The 19,677-nt window shown below is 47.0% G+C and overlaps 1 protein-coding gene across 3 annotated transcripts in view; it reads left to right on the plus strand.

Moving 5' to 3' along the window:
- FAM219A (family with sequence similarity 219 member A) overlaps positions 1-14,816 on the plus strand; it is a 139,251-nt gene extending 124,435 nt beyond the window's left edge. For 2 of the 3 annotated variants that reach the window (XM_074952264.1, XM_074952266.1), the window contains exon 6: positions 1,247-14,816. In XM_074952264.1, coding sequence (XP_074808365.1) covers positions 1,247-1,405 — 159 coding nt within the window. In that variant the 3' untranslated portion in view covers positions 1,406-14,816. The remainder of the gene's footprint in view (positions 1-1,246) is intronic. The other variant, XM_074952265.1, reaches the window with a different exon arrangement.
- The last annotated feature ends 4,861 nt before the right edge of the window (positions 14,817-19,677 follow it).

The raw sequence follows: 19,677 nt of genomic DNA on the forward strand, positions 1-19,677 counted from the left end.
ATTTTAATGGTACATTTTAGAATTAAACTCTGCACTAACGAACCAGAGGGGGCAACCCCCTTGCCAACAGGTGGACCAGAATTGCACTGAGTAGAGTTCTTTCCACTGGCAGCCATCCTCCCTCTCATCCTTTTTTTCCCTTCCTCCAAGAAAAAAATATACAGTGGCATCGTGCAGCCTCAATTAGCAGCTCTCTCGTTGTGCAGAGCTCCCTGCCCTCGCCATGCAGTTTGCCAGGCAGCCAGCCCTGTGCTGGGGCCCACGTTTGATGTTCGAAGCTCAGGAGCTCTTAAAGTAATGCACGAGACTTGATAAGTTCACGTGGCCACTTATCACTCTGGCTATGTCTACACTACCGCAGTAAATTGACCTAAGTTACACTACTCCAGCTACGTAGCTTAAGTCGACTTACTGCGGTGTCTACACTGCACTGGGTCGATGGGAGACACTCTCCTGTCGACTTCCCTTACTCTTCTCGTTCGTAGTGGAGTACCGGTGTTGACCAGAGAGCAATCTGCGGTCGATTTGGCGAGTCTTCACTAGACCTGCTAAATCAACCCCCGGTGCATCGATCGCCGGAGCGTCGATCTGGCGGTAGTTTAGACATAGCCTCTGACTGCCTCTACGCTGCAGCTGCTGGAGTAATTTCCAGCTCGAGGAGACATATGCACTGGCTTTGATGATCGAGCTAGCACACTAAAAATAGCAGCGTAGCGGCAGCAGCACGGGCCAGCCACCCGCGCATAAGCCTGTCCAAGACCCTAGAGAACGTACTCGGGCAGCTAACCAAGCCACCAGTCGTGCTGCTGCGGCTACACTGTTCTCTTTAGCACCCTCCCTCGATCAAAGCTAGTATGTGTATATCTGCCCCAGCTGGGAATCACGCTCCCACTCCAGTGTAGGCGTACCCGGTGAGGCAGGGAAAGCGAGAGGCTTTCAGCAGCAGAAAAGGGGTCTGGAATTGAACTCCTGACAGCTGGGAAGGAAGTCTGCTTTGGTCCAGTGGTGGTGGGCGGAGGGCATTTGGAAGCGTTCCAGGCCTCTTGTTTGAGTTGAGAGGGAATTGAAAGGGTGTGGCACCTGGGGATGCAGCTGTGACTCTGGTGGAATATTTTTCACTGCTGGGATGTTTAGCAGCTGGGAATGGAAGGCAAATATGTCACATGTTCAGGAAACATCCTCCCATTCTGCACTATTGGGGGGCAGGGAGTCTCAAGTATTTGACTGTTTGTCTCTTTGTCTGCAGCAGATCAACCAAGACTTGAACATCCAGCTGCTAAAGGATGGCTATCGGTTAGATGAGATCCCAGATGATGAGGACCTCGACCTAATCCCCCCTAAATCAGTCAACCCCACCTGCATGTGCTGCCAAGCCACCTCCTCCACCGCCTGCCACATCCAGTAATGAGGACGGCAGGCAGTGATCAGTGCTTTCCACTATAACTGTAAAACTTAACAGCCATTGCTTCCTCCTATGGTAGGACGTGCACCTCTTTGTGTTCATGGAGCCAGGAGAAACCAAAACTCCATTTTATGATTGATTGATGAGTTATTTTAAGCTATGGTTAACAGACATAAGCTGCTCCAAGTGCCACGCTGGAGCCTGAGCAATCGGCTGGTCTGGGAAGCTAATGCAAACGGGTCCAGTGATCCCTGGGTCTGGGCAGGCTCTGGGTATGGTTTGTAAGGTGGATGTACTGGATTGAGAAGGATCAGATGTGGCTGCAGTTAATCCTATCCGTCACAACTAATCCAACTGTGAGTTCAACTGAGTCTAAGATGTAAGGTCTTTCTAACCTGGGGAAAGGTCAATTTTTAATTCATTCACTGAAACTGATCAGTTTGTGCCAACCAAAATTGTACATGAATAGGAACAGAGTGGAGTATTCTAGACTATGGCAGTGCTGCTGGCAAGGATTAATATACCCTAGGAATCAGTTACACACAAACAGAACATGTAAGTGGCATTTCATTCTGGGTTAATACCAAACTTTACTTGGACTGTCATGTCACAGATCTGATGTAACCTACTGTTATTTCCATATGAGATTAGCACCAAACAGATACAATTCTGTTCACAATCCATCCATGCCCCTCCTGGATTCATTTTACTCCCAGGAGTAAACATACCATATCCATTAATTCAATCCAGTCATATTTATTGGGTTTTGCCTCCAATGTTTAAGGGGAATTTTTGGGGCCCAGCTGCTGGCAAAAATCACAGTCCTTGTCCATTTTAGTAAAAAATATGTATATACCTAAGAAGAATCATAATGATACAGTCTTAGCATCCGTACCAAAAAAGCGAGTTGAAGAAAGCACATGGTTTTTACAGTACACAGAGGTTCATGTTATCTTGACTTTGAGCCTCTTAGTTCCTACAGAAGAGATTTACCGACACTGTACGTCTGTGCATTTAGTGTTGCCATACGTTAGCAGGATAGGCAATTTCCAGCAACAAGAGGATTGAGCAGGTTCCCATCATGAGACGCACAAGGGAAACTGCTGTCATCCCACCTCTGCCCTGTTCTGAGCCAGCCGTAGCTTGCGTTACGGCGGTGCCAGTGGTGAAGGAACAGTTGTCTTTGCACAACGCTGTACGTGTTCAGGAAACTGCATATTCTTCTGCTTTGTCAGGAGGGACAAAGACTACCAGCCTTGCTTTTAGTGCTTGCTTCAGGTTTTGGTGATGAAAATATTGGAGGAAAACGAAACCATTTTTCCAGTTTAAACTTCTTCTGGGAATTTCTTCAGAATGCAACACATATGCTTAAATTTCATCTTCCTGGAGTATATAAAATCCTTGCGTAAAAGTTAGATGCAGTCAACTGAATCTTTAAAAGGACACTGTCAGCTGCTTTTAATAGCTTTAATCGTTGTTGGCTTTTACTCTGTGTATGGCAAGATGCTGCATAATCTAGTGGTCAGAGCACAGGATTAGAGCACAGGGGCTCCTAGGTTCTAGATCCCAGCTCCACCACTCGCTGGGGTGGCCTTGAGCAAATCACTTAAACTGTGTTTTCCCAATCTGTAAAACGGCAGAATACTTACCTACCTCACAGGACATTGTGAGGATAAGTTGCTGTTGTTTATAGCACTTTACATCTGTAAGTGCTAACTGCCCTTTGCAAATCCTCCGAGACTTTTGGAAACCAAATATTCCCCTATTGATCTAGCCCTTTTTAATCACTTGGCAACTGTTGAGGTGGAAGTTTTCCCAAACGTTTCTAGAGAAGCACAAATCGTCAGCCATTGTGTGCCCATTTCATCTATGATGCTAGCAGAAATGATGCTCCACTTTGGGAATAACTAGGCAGAAGAGGAGCTCTCACAAAACAAGCTGGCTTTTGATTCTTGGGCATAATGAGTGGGGAATGTGGCTAAATCTTACCCAAAAAAAAAAAAGGTCAAATTCTGAACTAAAATTATTTGACAGTGTCCCTTTAAAGGGCTATATTAATACAGGCTTTCAGACTGCTGACTAAAACTTTATAGACTGGGACTACATAGTGTAGTATTCATATGAACACCAACATCTTCATCATATTCATCCTCTGGGGCAGTGTTCATCATGTCAAGCACAGCTGCTCAAATTTTGCCCAACTGGGAGCATTGCCTGTAAGGGGTCTGGTGCCCCAGAACTCTGCACCTACTTTGTATTTAAATACAATGGCATGGCATGGCCTGTGCCAGACTACAGGTCCCGGCATGCAAAGCCCCTGTCCTTGTACCGAGCATGAGCTTGTATGCAGATCAAGATGGAGCACTGCATGCTGGGATTAATAGTCTTCATAGGCTGCCCCACCATATTAAAGAAGAGACCTCACCTGCTGATGTGATGACTGTTGCCCCAAGTTAGCAGGAACAAATGCTTTTATTTCTTCTGGTTTAAATTTTTTTCAGCCTCCCGCCCCAAATGTCCACCCCACTCCACCCCCAGCACACACACACACACACCCCACCTTTTAGGCTGTGAAATAAGCACATGCTTCCAATTTAACCCTTTAGGATCTGCGTGAGAGAGATGCTCAGTGTTTGGGGAAGATAGGAGGGAGTGAAGACTATGTTTAAATATTAATTACACTACAAGTACTTTCATGGGATCTACAAACCATGCTCCATGACGGGTGCTTTCTACAGATGTAAGGAAATCACATGCTGAGTTTGTTTCTTTCCCCATTCGCAAAGGGGTTTGGATTGCACAAACAGCTGGCTTAGCATGATCAGTACAGATCCATAAAATGGAAACTTTTGGCTTCTCCTCACTCTATGCTTTGTGTCCATGTATTTCACCAGGGGGATAAACTAGACAGGGTAGAAAGAAAAGCAGTTATCAATGTAGGGTTGGATTCAGGAAATGCATTGAGAAAATGCACACGTGGCTATTATAGAAAGTTGACCAATAATCCTGCTCCACTACAGTTTCTTGTGCAGAATATGAACTTGTTGCTTTAAAAAAAAAAAAGAGAGAGAAAAAAAAAAACTATGGTGGAAGGTTGGGGAGGGGTATTAATCTGAAAAGTGGCTAGTTAAGCCTGGCTCTCCCTACATGGCCTCATGCCCCAGACTTTGGGTTCAGTGGATGGTTTCTCTTATCTCATGCCACTCAAAGGGGATTAAACTATGCCAACAGTTCCTGGCAGTGTACCTGGTGATTCTGTGGTGCTGTTTCTCAGCCCCAGGAGACGAGGGAAGAAACAGGAGGATGTCCCTCACTTTCCACTTCAGCTGGAGAACACATTCATAAACCTGCCAGAGTGTTCTCGTGCCAGCAGACTGCTTGAACGAGAGCACTTGATATCCCGATGCATCCCTTATTTCAAGGTGACTAGTCCCACTAAACCACCTGGCATTCTCAAGAAGAGTCTGACTTTATCAAAAGTCCCATCTTCCAATCCCAAACCCTCGAGGGCCACATTACAACTCCACACAGGGCGAAAGCCTGTGTCCCCATTTGCTGAAATTATCACGCAGATGCTGTTTGCCTGACAATTTGGAAAATTCTCTTATATTGACTCTTGGGCCCCACAAATTTATGTCCACTTGATGCCTCTAAAATCAAAGCCCCTCTGCTTGATGCATATTGGGATTCTTAATTTGTCACCATAAAACAACGGAATTTGATCACAACCCTTCCTGTCTATCAGGTGTTAACTTCCATATTGACTCGAGTATGTGAGGCCTCAGCGTACAGATTTGGCTCGCCGTCTGGGATGAAGACTGCCCTGTTTCCGAAGACCATAAATAGGGAATCTCTACATTTCTGCCACACTGGGATGAGCGAGTAACAGTCTGTGTGTTGTGCATTGCTCCCTTTGAAGGAATATATACTCAACCAACCCACTGTAAAGTTCTGTCTACCCTCAGTATTTGTGAGTCACCTATACTGATCATCCTTGTATCTGAGCACCTGTATATCCTAGTATGTGACTGGATGCAGGGCCGGTTGGGACCAAGTTATCTTGCATTAGCACAATGTCTTGCAATATAGTGTCCAAAATGGGATGATTCAGATTCATTCTAGTCTGACTCTTCTTCCACTTAAATGCCACCAAAAGTGATCATGCAGAAGAATTCAGTTGATGCACTGAACTGTCACATAGTCTGAAGTAGGGTTGCCAACCTTCCAGGATTGGCCTGGAATCGGCATCAATTGCCCAGTGACTACTGAAAACAATTTGGGAGATTTTAATTGGATATTTTAAGAAAATGACATTGTCAGGTTGGGGGGGGGGAGGGTGGAATCTCCTGGAATAGCTTCAGTCAGAGTTGGCAATCCTATTCTGAGGATCTCCATGTCCAGTGCCCTGGACCATCAGGGTCTAGGAGCACTGTAGAGGCTATTGATCAGAGCAGCATTATGAAGCTCTGGAGAGGAGCCAAATACCATCTCAAAAGGAAGAGGGGGTGTGACAGGAAGTCTTAGGGTTTTTAGAAGCAGTAAAAAGGTGGAGAAATCTTTTGGAGTCAGGAAGGGAGGGCAGGGGAGTCAAGTTGAGCTGTGGGGGGAGAGAGGGAATCTTAGCTGATTGACAAACTGCTGTCATCTTGTAATGAGCTTGACTCTCAAGCTTCTCAACCACTGCACTAACTTAGCACTGCACACTGGAAAATGGAGCGGAGGGGGCTTCCTGGTCCACTAGCGAGTAGCCCTGCTTCAGTCCTCCTGGTGCCCTTTTTCCATGTTGCAGGTACGTGTATGGAGATCTTTGGAAGGAAGGAAGCTTGATGTCATCTAACTAGGCCACTGGCCCTAAGCTTGTCTGATGAGATGTTTTCCCAACTATGAAGCCAATCCTCACGGAGGGAGAACCCGCCGAGTCCTTCTCTGACGTATGTTGCTTGCCCCATTACTTATCTGGATTGTATTTTAGATGTAGTATCCTCCAGCTAGGCTCGTCTCTGTAATCTCTTCCTCTGCCCTTTTTGCCAGCGTATTTATTCTGTCAGCCCACGTGCCTTTGGGTCTGATGTGCTACTTTGGCTGTCTTGTCTGTGCCTGCCTAGAGCCTGAATAAATAGGTCTGGCAGGGGTAGCAGTGAAGCAGTGTCCCCACTGACTGGACTTGCCAGAATAGCACTGGGCTAGTTGGGCTTACCCACAGGGTAGGCCAGACTGCTTCTCTTCAGCTTCTGTATCTGCCCTCCAACTCCCCCATCCCAGAGGGGGTGTTGGCTTCTCTTCAGCTGCATCCCGGCTTGCACCTTCATAGCTCAGTTGCTCCCCAGAATCCTTGTGTCATGGTGGTTGTGGCACCTGTTCTGAGGTCCCATTGCAGCTAGTGCAAAGGAGTCTGGGAGGTTTGATAAATAAGCTGCTGCTGTACGTGACTGAGCAGAAACGAGGAAGAAGCTTTTGAAAGAGGACAGGACCCAGATGAGCGCCAGGTGAGTTGGTGGGAGGAGAAAAGGAGGCAGTGATTGGGGGTGCTGCCAAGTGCCTTCTTAGTTTAGGGCAGGTCCTGGTTGTCCAAACTAATCTGCTTCAGTAAGGGGCTGTTACAGGCACGATGCAAATCTTGCTTGCTGCGCACGCACCGGAAACCAACCCGAAAGCCAATGGGGGATGAAAGATGCTAACTACAGAAAATCCGCTAATAATCTTAATGAGCAGAGTGGTGTCCTGACCTCTGCTACACACTTGCTGTGACCTTGCCTCTGTCCAGGGCTATAATTCTATCTTACAGGGGTGGTGAGGCTGCATTTATCGTTGTCGGGTGCTTTAGGATCCTTTGGCGAAAGGTGCTAGAGATGACGGGTGAATTTAAAACTGTCAGATTTCTTTTAAAAATCCAAATCCACAAAGAGCAGCAGTGCAGCTCCCCGTCCCTTTATGTAGCGGCTTCTGATGTTGCAATGTGCCAGAAGGCCTCAGGGTGGAGGCTAATCGAGATAAAACCACACTGGGGAGAGCTGTTTGGCAGGGGTGCCTTTCCTGGTTATGGAGCAGCTGGCACTCGCACAGCTGGCTGCCCAGGCCTTGGCTACTGCTGCTCCAGCTGTGTTGAATGTGGGAGCATGTCCGAGAGCCCGGCAGCGCTGTCCATCGTCAGCAGGATGAAGGCACGGAAGAGGGCACGTGGATGTACCGGCGTGGGGGAGGTCAAGTTGGATGAATTGACCAAATGGTGGAAATGAGCAGCACAGCAGCAGATCTGATCTGTGAGGGAGTTTCCATGGGAAGCTTCCTGTGTTGTTTTTTCTGTGCACGTAACAATTTAAAGTATAAATTAAAACTTTCCTCCCTCTCTTGGCTTTCAGGCTTGCTCGCTCTCGCTCTCTGGGCACTCCCTTCACCTTCCATTCTTCCTCCAAACCCACACTGAATATGGCCGCTGCTACGCAGAAGTCAATTTGCCTTGTCATCTGAGCATTGCTTGATGCAACACATACGGGCCATTGCCGTATGCCCGGCATTTGACTCAAAGTTAACTCATCCTTGCGCCACCCCTGACTTCCCTTCAGAGCGGACACCAGGATTCAGGAGAGTGCTTTTCTTTCTCCTGCCCTTGGCCCCTGTATAAATAGAGCAGTGTATGGAGATTCCCAGGCAGGGCCTTGGGGAGGGCAGTATGGGTTACATTGTTTAGATTTTTGTGATATAGGAGCCTAGAGGAGGGTAGTAACTGTAAAGGTCCGCTGGGGTGCGGGTGTGGTGTGGTACGTTACAAGCTCACGCAGTGCCGAGTCCATAACTCCTATCGAAGTCAGTCAGTTGCTGGTGCTGAGGCCTGTGTGCCCCCCTCGTGGGAGGGCGTAGTGGCACTGGGAGATAGCGACTCTGTTGCTCGCCTTCGCTGAAAGCACGGCCTCTTTCACGCCGCGATTCCCTGCGTCTGAGGGTTTGCTTCAGACTCTGAACTGCGTCTCATCAGGCAAGCAGGCCTGTGTTCCCAGAACGGCGAATGTGAACACAGCAGGGATAGCGTTCATAACCAGACAAATCCAGACCCAGAAAGGCCAGTGGCTTAGCCTAAAAGCACTGTGAACTGGAACAGTCTACAACAAACTAACAGGGGAGCATTTCTGACAGACAGGATACGGGCCCCTGCTCTTTTCTGTGGGGCTCGGTGTGCGCAGCTGGTACCTGAAGCTCAAACGTTAAGCCCATTCCTTTGTGTTATGTAAGGTAAGTTGCAGTGATAAAGGCAGTTTCCAAAAAATGTGAAACCACGTCTCTGGGGGGGGTTATGTCACCATCTGCCCTGCGACGCTGGGGGCCTTCAAAGCTGTGTTTGACAACCCTGATCCCAACAGCCAGCCTACAAGCTTGCAGGTTATACCCTGGCTTCCAGTGCCCAGCTACTTTTTGCAGGGTGACCCCCAACACCCTCCAGTCCCAAATGTTCCCCACATTGTCTGCCCTGTAGTGTCCACTACACCAGGGTGGCAATTTGCTGCGGTCCCCAGAATTATGAGTTACTGTGATACCCCTCTTAGCCTCCACAAGTGTGAGTCTGCCTATTGCTAAGCTGTGTGACAACTGACACACCAGCTTGTCTGCCTTGCCAGCAAACTCTTCAGGACTCTGCCAGTCCAAACCTGGCCTTACAGGTAACAACAGCAAATCCCAGCTCCCGAGTTCCCTAGAGACGTTCCCCTGCAGTGTCCAGCCCTCTCACTGGACACACAGATGTTATTGTTCATTGCTCCTTTAAAGAGCAGCCCATCGATTTAACTGGGGTTTCACAAACACTCTTCTTTCAATCATAGCACTAAACTGGATTTATAGAAGAAGTAAAACACGTGTATTAAACAAAAAGTCATAGTTTTCAGTGTTACAAGCAAACGAAAGTAAAAATGTGCTTCTGAGACTGAAACTGAACTTCAGCAAGTTACAGTCTTTCCCTAAGCAGGTTTCTCGGGGACTTCAGCTGCTTTGGTTGAAGGATCCAACATTCTGTGGTGGCTACCAGGATGGCTTCCTGTTTCTGCTGCTTTCTCCCAGAATTCATTGACCCTGTTACAAGAGGTGGGAAGGCTCCATGCTGGTCTTCCCTTCCAGTTGACTTCCCATGCAGTCTCTGATTCAAATGTAAATAGGACTTCCGTTGTTTTGATTCTATAATACTTAATTTGCATTGGAAACAGGCAGATACCTTCCCTCCTTTCCGGGAGAAAACCTGTTTCTCCCTGTGTTTGGTCCCAGACTTTAAAGGATAATGGCGGTGAATATCCATAATCCCTCATGTAGTGCTAATGAATACATTTCACACTGATATTAATCACCAGTGTGTCACAGGCTTTCCTGAAAGACCTTGCTTGCTACACTTTTACAATACAATGATATTATACCCAATCAGTTCCTTCAATTACTTATTGTTTGAAGTTCACCCACCCTGTCTTTATAGCCCCAGTAAACCTTTGAAATGTGTTCTTTGAAAAGTCAGCGCAGCCCAAGCTTCTCTCTCCTGCCGTGGTGTAGATGCCAGGCTGTCATCCTACAGTTCATTCATCCTGCTTCAAGAGGCAGGAAGGCTTCCTGGAGGGTGCTGTCTCAACCCCATGTTGGGATTAAGTGTCATCTTGTCCAACTTGCTCTCCTGAGCGCTTTATTTACCTTGTCTGTAAATGTCCTTTTCCTTGTCTTTGGTCACATCTTGCCTAAATGACACTGGAGACACATTCAAGTAAGTGGAACCTCAGTCCTTTGTCTGGAACAGGCGTGGCTCAAACACCGCAGGCCAAATACATGTTCAGAACACTTTTGTGGCACGTGTCTTATAAAGCCCTTTGTCGGTTTACTGTGCGTACACCACACAGTGATTTTCAGGACCAGCATGTTACCAGTTTGTATACTTAGATGTCAACTTTTAGATACAGATTATGACAACAATGTGTTAGGTGTGGTGAGTTTGTCAGGCCTAACACGCACAGCTGACACAGAGTAGTGAACCATCCTTGGGCCTGGGTGTCAGCGTCTCTCCTCTGCACCCATCTCTTTGGTATCTCGGAGTCTGTGACATCCATCGGACAGCAGCACCCGAACTGTGTCCAACTGAGAACGTCGCTTGCTGGGGGGCCAAAGGCCTGCCAGCTGATTGGGATTAAGTGAAGGAGATTGCAATGGCCTGTGCAGACTGCAGGATCTCAGCATGAGTCGAACTAAAGAGTATCACATTGGGCTGGAACATTGCACTCGGGGACTTCTGGGATTTCCTGGGAGCTGCACTTTTGTTTGAAAGGGAAGGTAGTCGTAGAACACCGCGACTTTGGGGGCTGCAGGCTGCATTTTGGCTGCTCCTTTTGGCCACCTTGCCATCAACGTGTGTCGCAGCCTTCCCCTGCAGCCGCAGGTGGTAGTTGCTCCCAGGATCTTCCCAATCCAGTGGGATTTACCTGTGGGAGCTAGTGACAGGTCCGATTCCATCTTTTCCTCTAGTGACATGCCTTAGTGCAAGATGGGTTTGCGTTTGGAACAAGTGTGTGTTGCTGATAGTCCCTGGTCTGTGACGCAGCTATTTCCATAGTAACAAATTATGATCTAAGCAGTGGAATTACATCAAGCGAGGGGAAGGTACAATGCAGCCTTTATTGCAGGGTGGCTGTCTCAGACATGTCACTGGAAACCACCACAACAGGAAACCAGAAAAACAAAAGCTCCCAGGAGGTGCAGTGGTGAGATAAGTCCCATTCCCTGTAGGGACGTTTGTTCCATGGTTACTCATTTGATTCTGCTCTTCCTGATACTGCATTGTTCTGATGCCCAGACTGTATTTAACTGGAATTCCTGCTCTCTATCCCAGTCACCTCAGTCTCCCTATTCCTTCCAAAAGGATAAAGGAATCAATTTTTACCAGTTACTTTCCAGCTGACGTGCATTTGGGCTTTTAGCGTCCCCCATCTCCCAGCTGTCTCTGCTCAACCTATCGCAAATTACTTGTATTGAAAACTCACACAGATAATGGCCCAGGTGCATTGACATCCAATACCTTGTGGGGGTGTAGCCAGTCCTGGCAGTTGGCAAATCAAAGTGGGCATTAGGCCATAGGGAGAGCCTACAAACAAACTGATGGTGGAGTGGCAGGAACCAGGTTTGATTTCCATCCAGCAAACTCAGTCCCCTGGGGATGTCTCCTGTGTAATGTGTTGTGATGGTTACAATGGCTAACTGAACATCGGTCTCTCCCATCCATGGAGTAAGGCAGAGTCACCACTGGCTTTATAGAAGCAGAGGATCCAATCGAAATACAAGGGCCTTGAGTTTCAGGCTGGTGGTTCTTTCATGTCTGACTTCCCCATGTATAAAAGAAGCACAGCATTAAAACGGACCCTGCTCGCCTCTCCCATGAACGGCTGCTGCAGCCACTTGGCTTGGCATTCCAAGTTTGTGCTCTGTGTTAGATGGGTCCAACCTTCAAAGTTCTGACCCAGATCCAGACTTCGCAGAGTTCAGGGAGATTTGGATCCGGCTCTTGGTGTGGGCTCATGTCATTATTACTTTCATGTGATAATGAATTTCTCGCTATGAAGGCAGTGGAAAAAATGAACGTTGGATTACAAGCAGTTGTCATCCTTCCTTCATGCTAAGGTTTTTCCTCTGCAGGGGAGATGTTTCCTACTCATTTTTCCTTTTCCTCTCAGCCCCAAAGGCTGAGTCATGAGAACACCCTTTGGGCAGAAGAGATGTACATCTCTTCCTTCCAGGCTGTTCATGGAGTAAATCCGAGACGTCACTAGAGTGATACAGGGAGCTTCCTCCCCTGGGCGCTGTGTGCTATCCAGCTGGCCCAGGCCCTGCTGGCTCATGAGCAAAGTCCCAAGTGCAGGTTCCAAGCAGGAGTTAGCTAACATCTGCAGAAGGTTAAAGAATCAAACTAAGCAACCAATATTGGCAGCTGGCTCCTACCTGACATCGAGGCCTTACATTGTTCCAGTCACAGATGAGGTTACTTTTCTGCAGCGTAGCAGCCGGCAGCTCTGAAATGCTGATTTTAATCAAGACCTTAAATTAAATGCACAAAAAGCCTTTCAACTTTTAGGATGCTGCTGTGCAAATGAGGGGTGTTGCTTTCTCTTAAGCAATACTAGAGACAGATCTGAACCAGAGCACAGGATCCAAAGCCCTTTGGATTCAGAGGAAGTTTGACCACAGATCTGAACTCCAGGAGTCAGACCTACCTCTCTCAGTAGCACAGGTGGTATTCACATGGATTCGTAGGTCCCATGATGGAGATGCATGGTGAATGGTCAACCAATTAGCCACTTGCTATGCTATGTCATAACCCATCTTGATGTGCCCTGCAAGGAAAGCAGACTTCCGGGTAAGGTTGTAGTTTCGTGGTTAGAAGGCTCTCATGAAAACTCTTAAGTCTCTATAAAGGAGAAGAAGTGGAAAGGTTTTTTTGCACATTTTTAACCATTTTTACTCCTTGCGCAGGGATTACTGAGCCTTTTAAAGAAGGAAACGAACCGCCATTTTAATAGCATTCTAAAGAATTCTGAAAGCAGGAGTCATCTTGTATGCAATGTCGTTCTGTGCGGTAACATGCAACTTGCAAATCTCATTGTACATACTGTAGATGAGTCACCTTGTGCTCTGTGTGACGGGGTGGGGCAGGAGATATGATGCTGACCATGGTGTGAAACAGCTACAGCTTCCCAAAACCAGAGAATCAGCCAAGGAACGGGGCAGAAGGGGAGAAAACAGCAGCAGCAACTGTAAACGTATAACTAGTTGTAACCGGTAAACTTTGGTATCCGTGTCCAGTGGTTAGCTCTAGAATTGCAAGCCTTGTTATACTGCACACACCCTCCATTCACACCTCTCCTTGTTTTCTTCATATGAACTAGTGATGAATGATATAGATTGTTGTATCCAAATGACTCTCAGATCAGTTCTGCCTCCTTTCCCACCCAAATCCAAGATGGCAAAGATAGTTGAGCAGCAAAAAATTGTTGACCGTCACTAGTTTTAGTTTATTCATTGGGTTTTTTTCTCCCCTCTATTTTTAAGCTTCTTTATCTGAATACACACGCGCGCACACACACACACATACACATATATATAGGTAATCATCTTCAAGTACTTTAAAGGGGTAGTGTAGAAGTCTCTTGCCATCTTCCAGAAGGCCCACCGGCACCTTGCGGACATGCACCTTACTAGAAATGTATTTGGTCGATATAGGTGAGATCTGGCATTACCCTTCTTGCATACGCTACAGTTGACGAGGATCCACCCATAGAAGCTGGCAGAAAGTGGCTACTGTTCCTTTTTATTTTGTGGCAGGAGAGGGGAATTTTTTTGCACTAAGATTATTTGTTAACCTCAAAATGGCCAACTTGCAGGGTTCATTAATACCCAGGATTAATCTGATGTGGCAGAGTCCTACCCAGGCAGGTGTGTAGCCTTTGCATTCATCAAAATGGCAAATACCTTGGCTGTATCTGTACAATGGGTCACAGAGTACAGTGGTTTGTAGTGGTGTGTTTTTTCCTTCTGTGGAATTAAACAGGCCTCTGCTTTCAGCAGTGTTGTATTGATCTCCATTGTTTATGAGTACAGAAGTATAGGAGAGCTCAACTCTTTACTGTGTCTAGACCCATCCTGAAGGTAAACCTTGTGCTCTGCATTAAAAACCGTGTCAAAGCGTTCCCAAGATATCAATTCACTGCATGAAGTCTGAGGCAGCGGATGACAGGAGGTGTTTGTGGGTCACTGGAATTGAGCTCTTTTTTGGATCAGTTAAATGGAATTTCCTTCTCATGGAGAGAACTCCTGACCTCTCCGTTGGTCTCAGACCAAGAGATGAATATCCATCCCTGTCTGGCTCTCGGGTGTAGTGAAATGTAGCTGAAACTGCCAAATACAAAATGGCATTAAGTATAGGGTTCAGCCTAACCAATCATTTAATTAGGAAGAAGAGATGATTTTCATAGCTTGGCCTTGTTCCACGTTAAGAAACTGCTAGTCATTTGGCACAGCCAGGCATATTAATGCCACGCTTCACTTGGCAATTTGGTTTCTTTCTAGTTTTGGTTTATTTCCACTCTGGAAGTGTCAGCCCGTATCTTCTAAAGAATGGGTTTTAATTTTCCTTTCCTGTTCAGAACCTGTAGCACACTGGTGTATTTCCACTCCCGTCTGTGTAGAGTATTGCCTTAAACAGATCCGTTGTGTTGTGATTTTTTTTTTTTTTTTTTTACGGTCAGTTTTATGCATTAATTTATTTTAAAATGTGTTTTTTGGAAAACATGAAACGTGTATAATATTTTTTTAACATTTCCATTGCAGTATTTATCATTGTTACTGGTTGTGTGTAGTGTAACAGAATTAACGATATTAAAAAGCATACATATGAAACCTGCGTCCTTCATTGGAAATAACCGTGCTGGCTGTTGGAAGAGGTGAGAGGGTAGCAACAGTGGTAACGACATATATGTTTCTTTAAAACAACATTAGCTTCCCAGTATCTAAACATATCAGTTGTGCCCACTACCACTAGCAATGACTAGAGCCTGATTTTGATGGTGCTGAGAACCCAGAACTCATAATAAAGACTTAGGCCTCTAAAGACAACTCAGACCATAAAAGCTGTAGTTAGAGCATTCTCCAGAGTGTTCTGCCCCAGGAGCTACTGACAGAGTTAGAAGAGGGAAGTGAACAATGGGATTGAAATGGGATTAGATATCTAACCATGGAAATGCTCACTCACAAATTCAGCTGGTCTCCAGACTCTGGCTCAAGAAGGAACTTCCCCCAGGGATATATTGGCAGGGACCACAGAATTTTCATTTTCTTCCGAAGCACTGAGTGAGAATCCACGTTTGGGATCCAGTGTGTCTGTCTCGTGATCAGTTTCCTGCATGGTTGAGAGAGGGTGACCAGATGTCCCGATTTTATAGGGACAGTCCTGATTTTTGTCTTTTTCTTATATAGGCTCCTATTACCCCCCACCCCGTCCCGATTTTTCACATTTGCTGTCTGGTCACCCTAGGTTGAGAGCTTTGGGGGTGTTCAGTGCTTCTCTTCACAGGCTCTCTCTCTGGAGAACAAAATCCACCCTGTCGTTTTCTTTTCCACACAGACACAATTTTTTCTTTGTGGTGTTTATTAAGAAGTTTGGCCCAGCAGGGGTAGTCACTGCTCATCTATCTCATGGGCGGGATACATTTGCTGAGGCAGCAACCATCACTTGGTACATTTCCAGCAAAATACACTCTCTCCCCCTAGAAAGGATAGGTGGATACATTTCCTTAGTAGTCCAAGTCCTGGTTTAAAACAGGGATAGGACTAGTTATCTTCACTTCATGTCCCAAATTGGCCCCTACTTTGGGCACAGAAATAAAACAACTAGAGCAGTGTTCATAGAATCCTAGAAGATCAGGGTTGGAAGAGACCTCAGGAGGTCATCTAGTCCAACCCCCTGCTCAAAGCAGGACCAATCCCCAACTCAATCTTAGAGTTGCCCTAATCTCTGTTTGCAGTGTTGTTGTAGCCATGTAGGTCCCAGGATGTAAGAGAGACACGGTTGATAGGGGAATATCTTCCAATAAATGATATTACCTTACCTACATTGTCTCTCTAAACACCGTGTAATCCGGTTGAATATACAACAAGTGACTGTTCTTACAAGTCCAAAGCAGGCTAACCCCTCAGCACCTGCAGGAGGCGTCATTGTTTGCACTACCTCCAAGAACTTTTTGCACTGGGAAAGCGAAACTCTGCATCATGGAGATCATTAATATGTGACTCGCCAGCACGCCTGATGTCCTAGTGGTTAGAGTCCTTTTCAGTGCCATGCCAAGACCTGGGTTAGGTTCTAAATCCTAGGGTAGAATTTTCAAAAGTGTCCAGGTCCCACTTTCTAAAGGGACTTAAACACTTAAGAGCCTCAAGATCATTGAAACTAAATAGGATTTAGGCAGCTGCAGGAAATTGGAATGTTGTGGAATCAGCCAATGGGGCTAGTGTTGGGGTGGTGTTGATGGGCTCTTAGATTATTCTGATTAGTAAAATAATTTGTTTCCCTCGTTAAGGTAATATTTAACCTTATTGCTATTGGCAGGAGAAACCCAAACTAATCTTACACCCCAGCAAACTAACAATTAATGGTCCCGATATCCAAGGCAAATGATCAGGTGGAGCAAACTAATGAATAACATGTGAAAGCTGTAGTTTGGAAGGGCCTACCAGTGTGTACCCAGCCCTGACTGGAAGCTCCTGCTGTCTCATGGCTATCTGAAGGCTTATGTAGAACAAATTGGTAGGTCTAAGCCCGTTTCCCAGTGAACGAGTGACTAGATCACAGGAAGCACCATCAGAATTGGCATGAACTGACCCCCTCGTCAGCAACACAGAGCCTGACCTTCCTTCTCATCCATAGAAGTGGTCAGACTAGGTCAGGGAGGAGGCATATGTCAGGGAAGCTGACAGTGCAACTGTCTGGACAAGGTCCTACTGAGTCTTAAATAGAGGACTTCAGGCTGGCGAGTTATTATTCTGCTACCTTTCACAGGCACTAAAAGTGCTTAGGGTGAAATTTAGCTCAAGCACTCATTAAAATGCCATCAATTTGCATTAGCAAACTCAAGTCAGTCGTCATGGATTTGTCTGAAACCTTGGTGGAAGTAGAGAGCAGCCTGAAAATGAGTCGATAATTATTGCATTTCCTTCTCAATTTCCTCTTGCTTGGATTGCTTGGTACAAACATTTTGTTTCCACTCATTAACGGATGGTTTAGAAGCCAACAGTGATAAATGGAAGAGGTCTGCAGTCAGCCCAGCACTGGATAGGGCCAGGCTAACATCCATTAATATTGTATCAATACCACCGACTCCAGCTTTCTTCCCAGCATCTGAAGCAAAGCATTGAGGTAAGACCCAGAGAGGATGATCTAGCTTTAAAGTTAAACTTGCACTGCCTAAGAGTAAGTCACATTCCTTCCCATGGACCCACTCTCCTTCCTCAGTTCGGGTGGATGTTGGAATCTCTGTTAATGTTAAACACTTAATACAGCACTGTACTTCAACTATCCTTGAGGCATACCATGGTCAGTAATGATCAGAGAGAGAATTCCTCAGTGCGGATTAAACACGGGGTCATAAGAATGGCCCTACTGGGTCAGACAAAAGGGCTCGTAAGCACCAAAGAGCAAAAGCTCCAACTTGAGCTAAGGAAGTAACACTCTGGACTTCCCTTTTGTAGGCCTTCTACTGTAGTTGCAGGTGCCAGCCATTAGAAGGAGATAGCACCTAGTAGGCCAGCGAGTTATGGGACTCGCTGGAAAGTTTGACTCAGAGCTCACAATCCTGGGTTAGACGGGACATTTAACATGCTAACTAATAAGCAAGTGGGAAGAAGGCAGGTGTGTGACAGGGTTTAACCCCCCATCTCCTGCAACATAGAGGAAAGAACCCAGGTTAGTCATGCTTCACACCGCGGGGGGTGATTAACTCATAGACTTTAAAGCCAGAAGAGACCACCATGATCATCGAGTCTGACCTGCACATCGCAGGCCACAGAACCTCACCCATCTTCTGCTAGAACTAATTGCCAGACAGAGGGAGCTCAGCTGGGAGAGACTGCAGAGGAGACAGGTCTCTCTAGGAAAGAGCAGCCCTGGGCTAGAGTTTAACAGGCAGGATACGACAAGGGAAACACTACAGGAGCAGGTTAGGCCCTGAGGTAGGGCCAACAAGGGAACTATAGTGAACCCTAAGGGGAGTGGAAGGCTGGTATGAACTTTTATTTGCACTTGTTCGTGCTGCTACTCAAGGGGTTCAGACTTCTGTGATTTGGCTGGAAGGCCAAGCCACAGAACACCCAGCGGGAGAATCAGGAGAAGACACAGGCTGAGAGAGGCCATTGCAGGTCCAAGCGAGAGCCCTGTAGAGGGCGCCAGGGACAAAGTTCCCCCCCACCCCCCCATAACCCCACATTTAAGGAGGGGGGCCTCCCTAGAGGTGAGGGTGTGTGCTCCCAAGGTGCAACCAGAAAAATAGCCTTTGGCTCCTGCATGCCTGTATTTTCTGCGTAATTAGGCCAGAGTTGTCAATTTTGGGAGTGTGGAGAAGGTGGGAGTGAATGAGAGCACAGAGCGGGGAGAAGAGGAGGGCTAGGAAGACACCTGGGACAGGTATGTTTAGATAGGGCAACTGAAATGGGACAGGAACAGGGAGTGATGAGAGGGTGGTGGCGGCAGAGACACGAGTGGGGTGAACTATCTGTCTCCTTGGAAACCCTGCCCCACAGCTCTGTGATGGCTGCTTAACAGGCAGAGCGCTTCCTGCTAGCCCCGGCAGGGCAGGAGGTAATAGCCATTAATGTATTATGGCTTATTTCGGAAGCCAGCCCTTTGCATTGAAACGATGGCAGCAGGCCTGCCTCAGCGGCGCATGGGCACACGCTCAAATAGTCGTGCCTCTGAAAGCATCCTGCAGCTGAGGCTGCGTCTGGCTTTCATAAAAGAATGCTGCTGATTGTGCTAATTCCTGTCATTCCCGCCGCAGCCGCAAAGGACTGTAAGGCCTGGGCCCAGGAAGAACTGAGGACTATTGATTAAATCAGGCACAGCCTTGGGCCTAAGCAGCTCACACTACACACACACACCCGATAAATCCCACATTGTTACATCCGGGGCATTGCATTTTGGAGGGTCCCCTCGCCCCGGGCTCCTGTGATGACTGAGCAGGTCCTGAGCCGGCCCAAGACCAGATTGGAAGGAAACCTGCAGCTTGATCCTGCTCCGTCCCTCCCTTCAGCAGAATGAAACAGACCACCCGCCCCTGGAAGCCCTGTGGCTGCCAAGGCCACGCTTGGCGATGGGTGATCACTCCCGCTTTTTGTACCTCCACCTTCCTCCCCCCAGGACTGGTCTGCCTGGCCCTCACGCTGCCAGGGAGATCCATGTGTGACGTGTGCCCCACAAGGGAGGGGTAATGGGGTGAGGAGAAGGATGAAATGCTGTAGGATCTGTTTAGCTGTTGTGTGTATCTGTTGTGTGTATTTGGAGGGTTTTCTCCAAATCCCTATTTTGGTGAGTCTGGTATAAACTGGAAGCAAAAGTGGGCAGCATATTCCTGAACAAGGATAGTGACGTTATCACTCTGCTCCCTACATAACAGCAGACATGTGTGTGTGTTTGGAGGGGTGGGGATGCAACTTTATAGGATGAGTTTTACTTTTAAACTGTTACCAAAGCAGACTGGCTTCTGCCCCGCTGGGGAATGGCACCA

Source organism: Natator depressus, chromosome 5 (assembly GCF_965152275.1).
Source record: "Natator depressus isolate rNatDep1 chromosome 5, rNatDep2.hap1, whole genome shotgun sequence".
In the NCBI taxonomy this organism is placed as follows: domain Eukaryota; kingdom Metazoa; phylum Chordata; order Testudines; family Cheloniidae; genus Natator; species Natator depressus.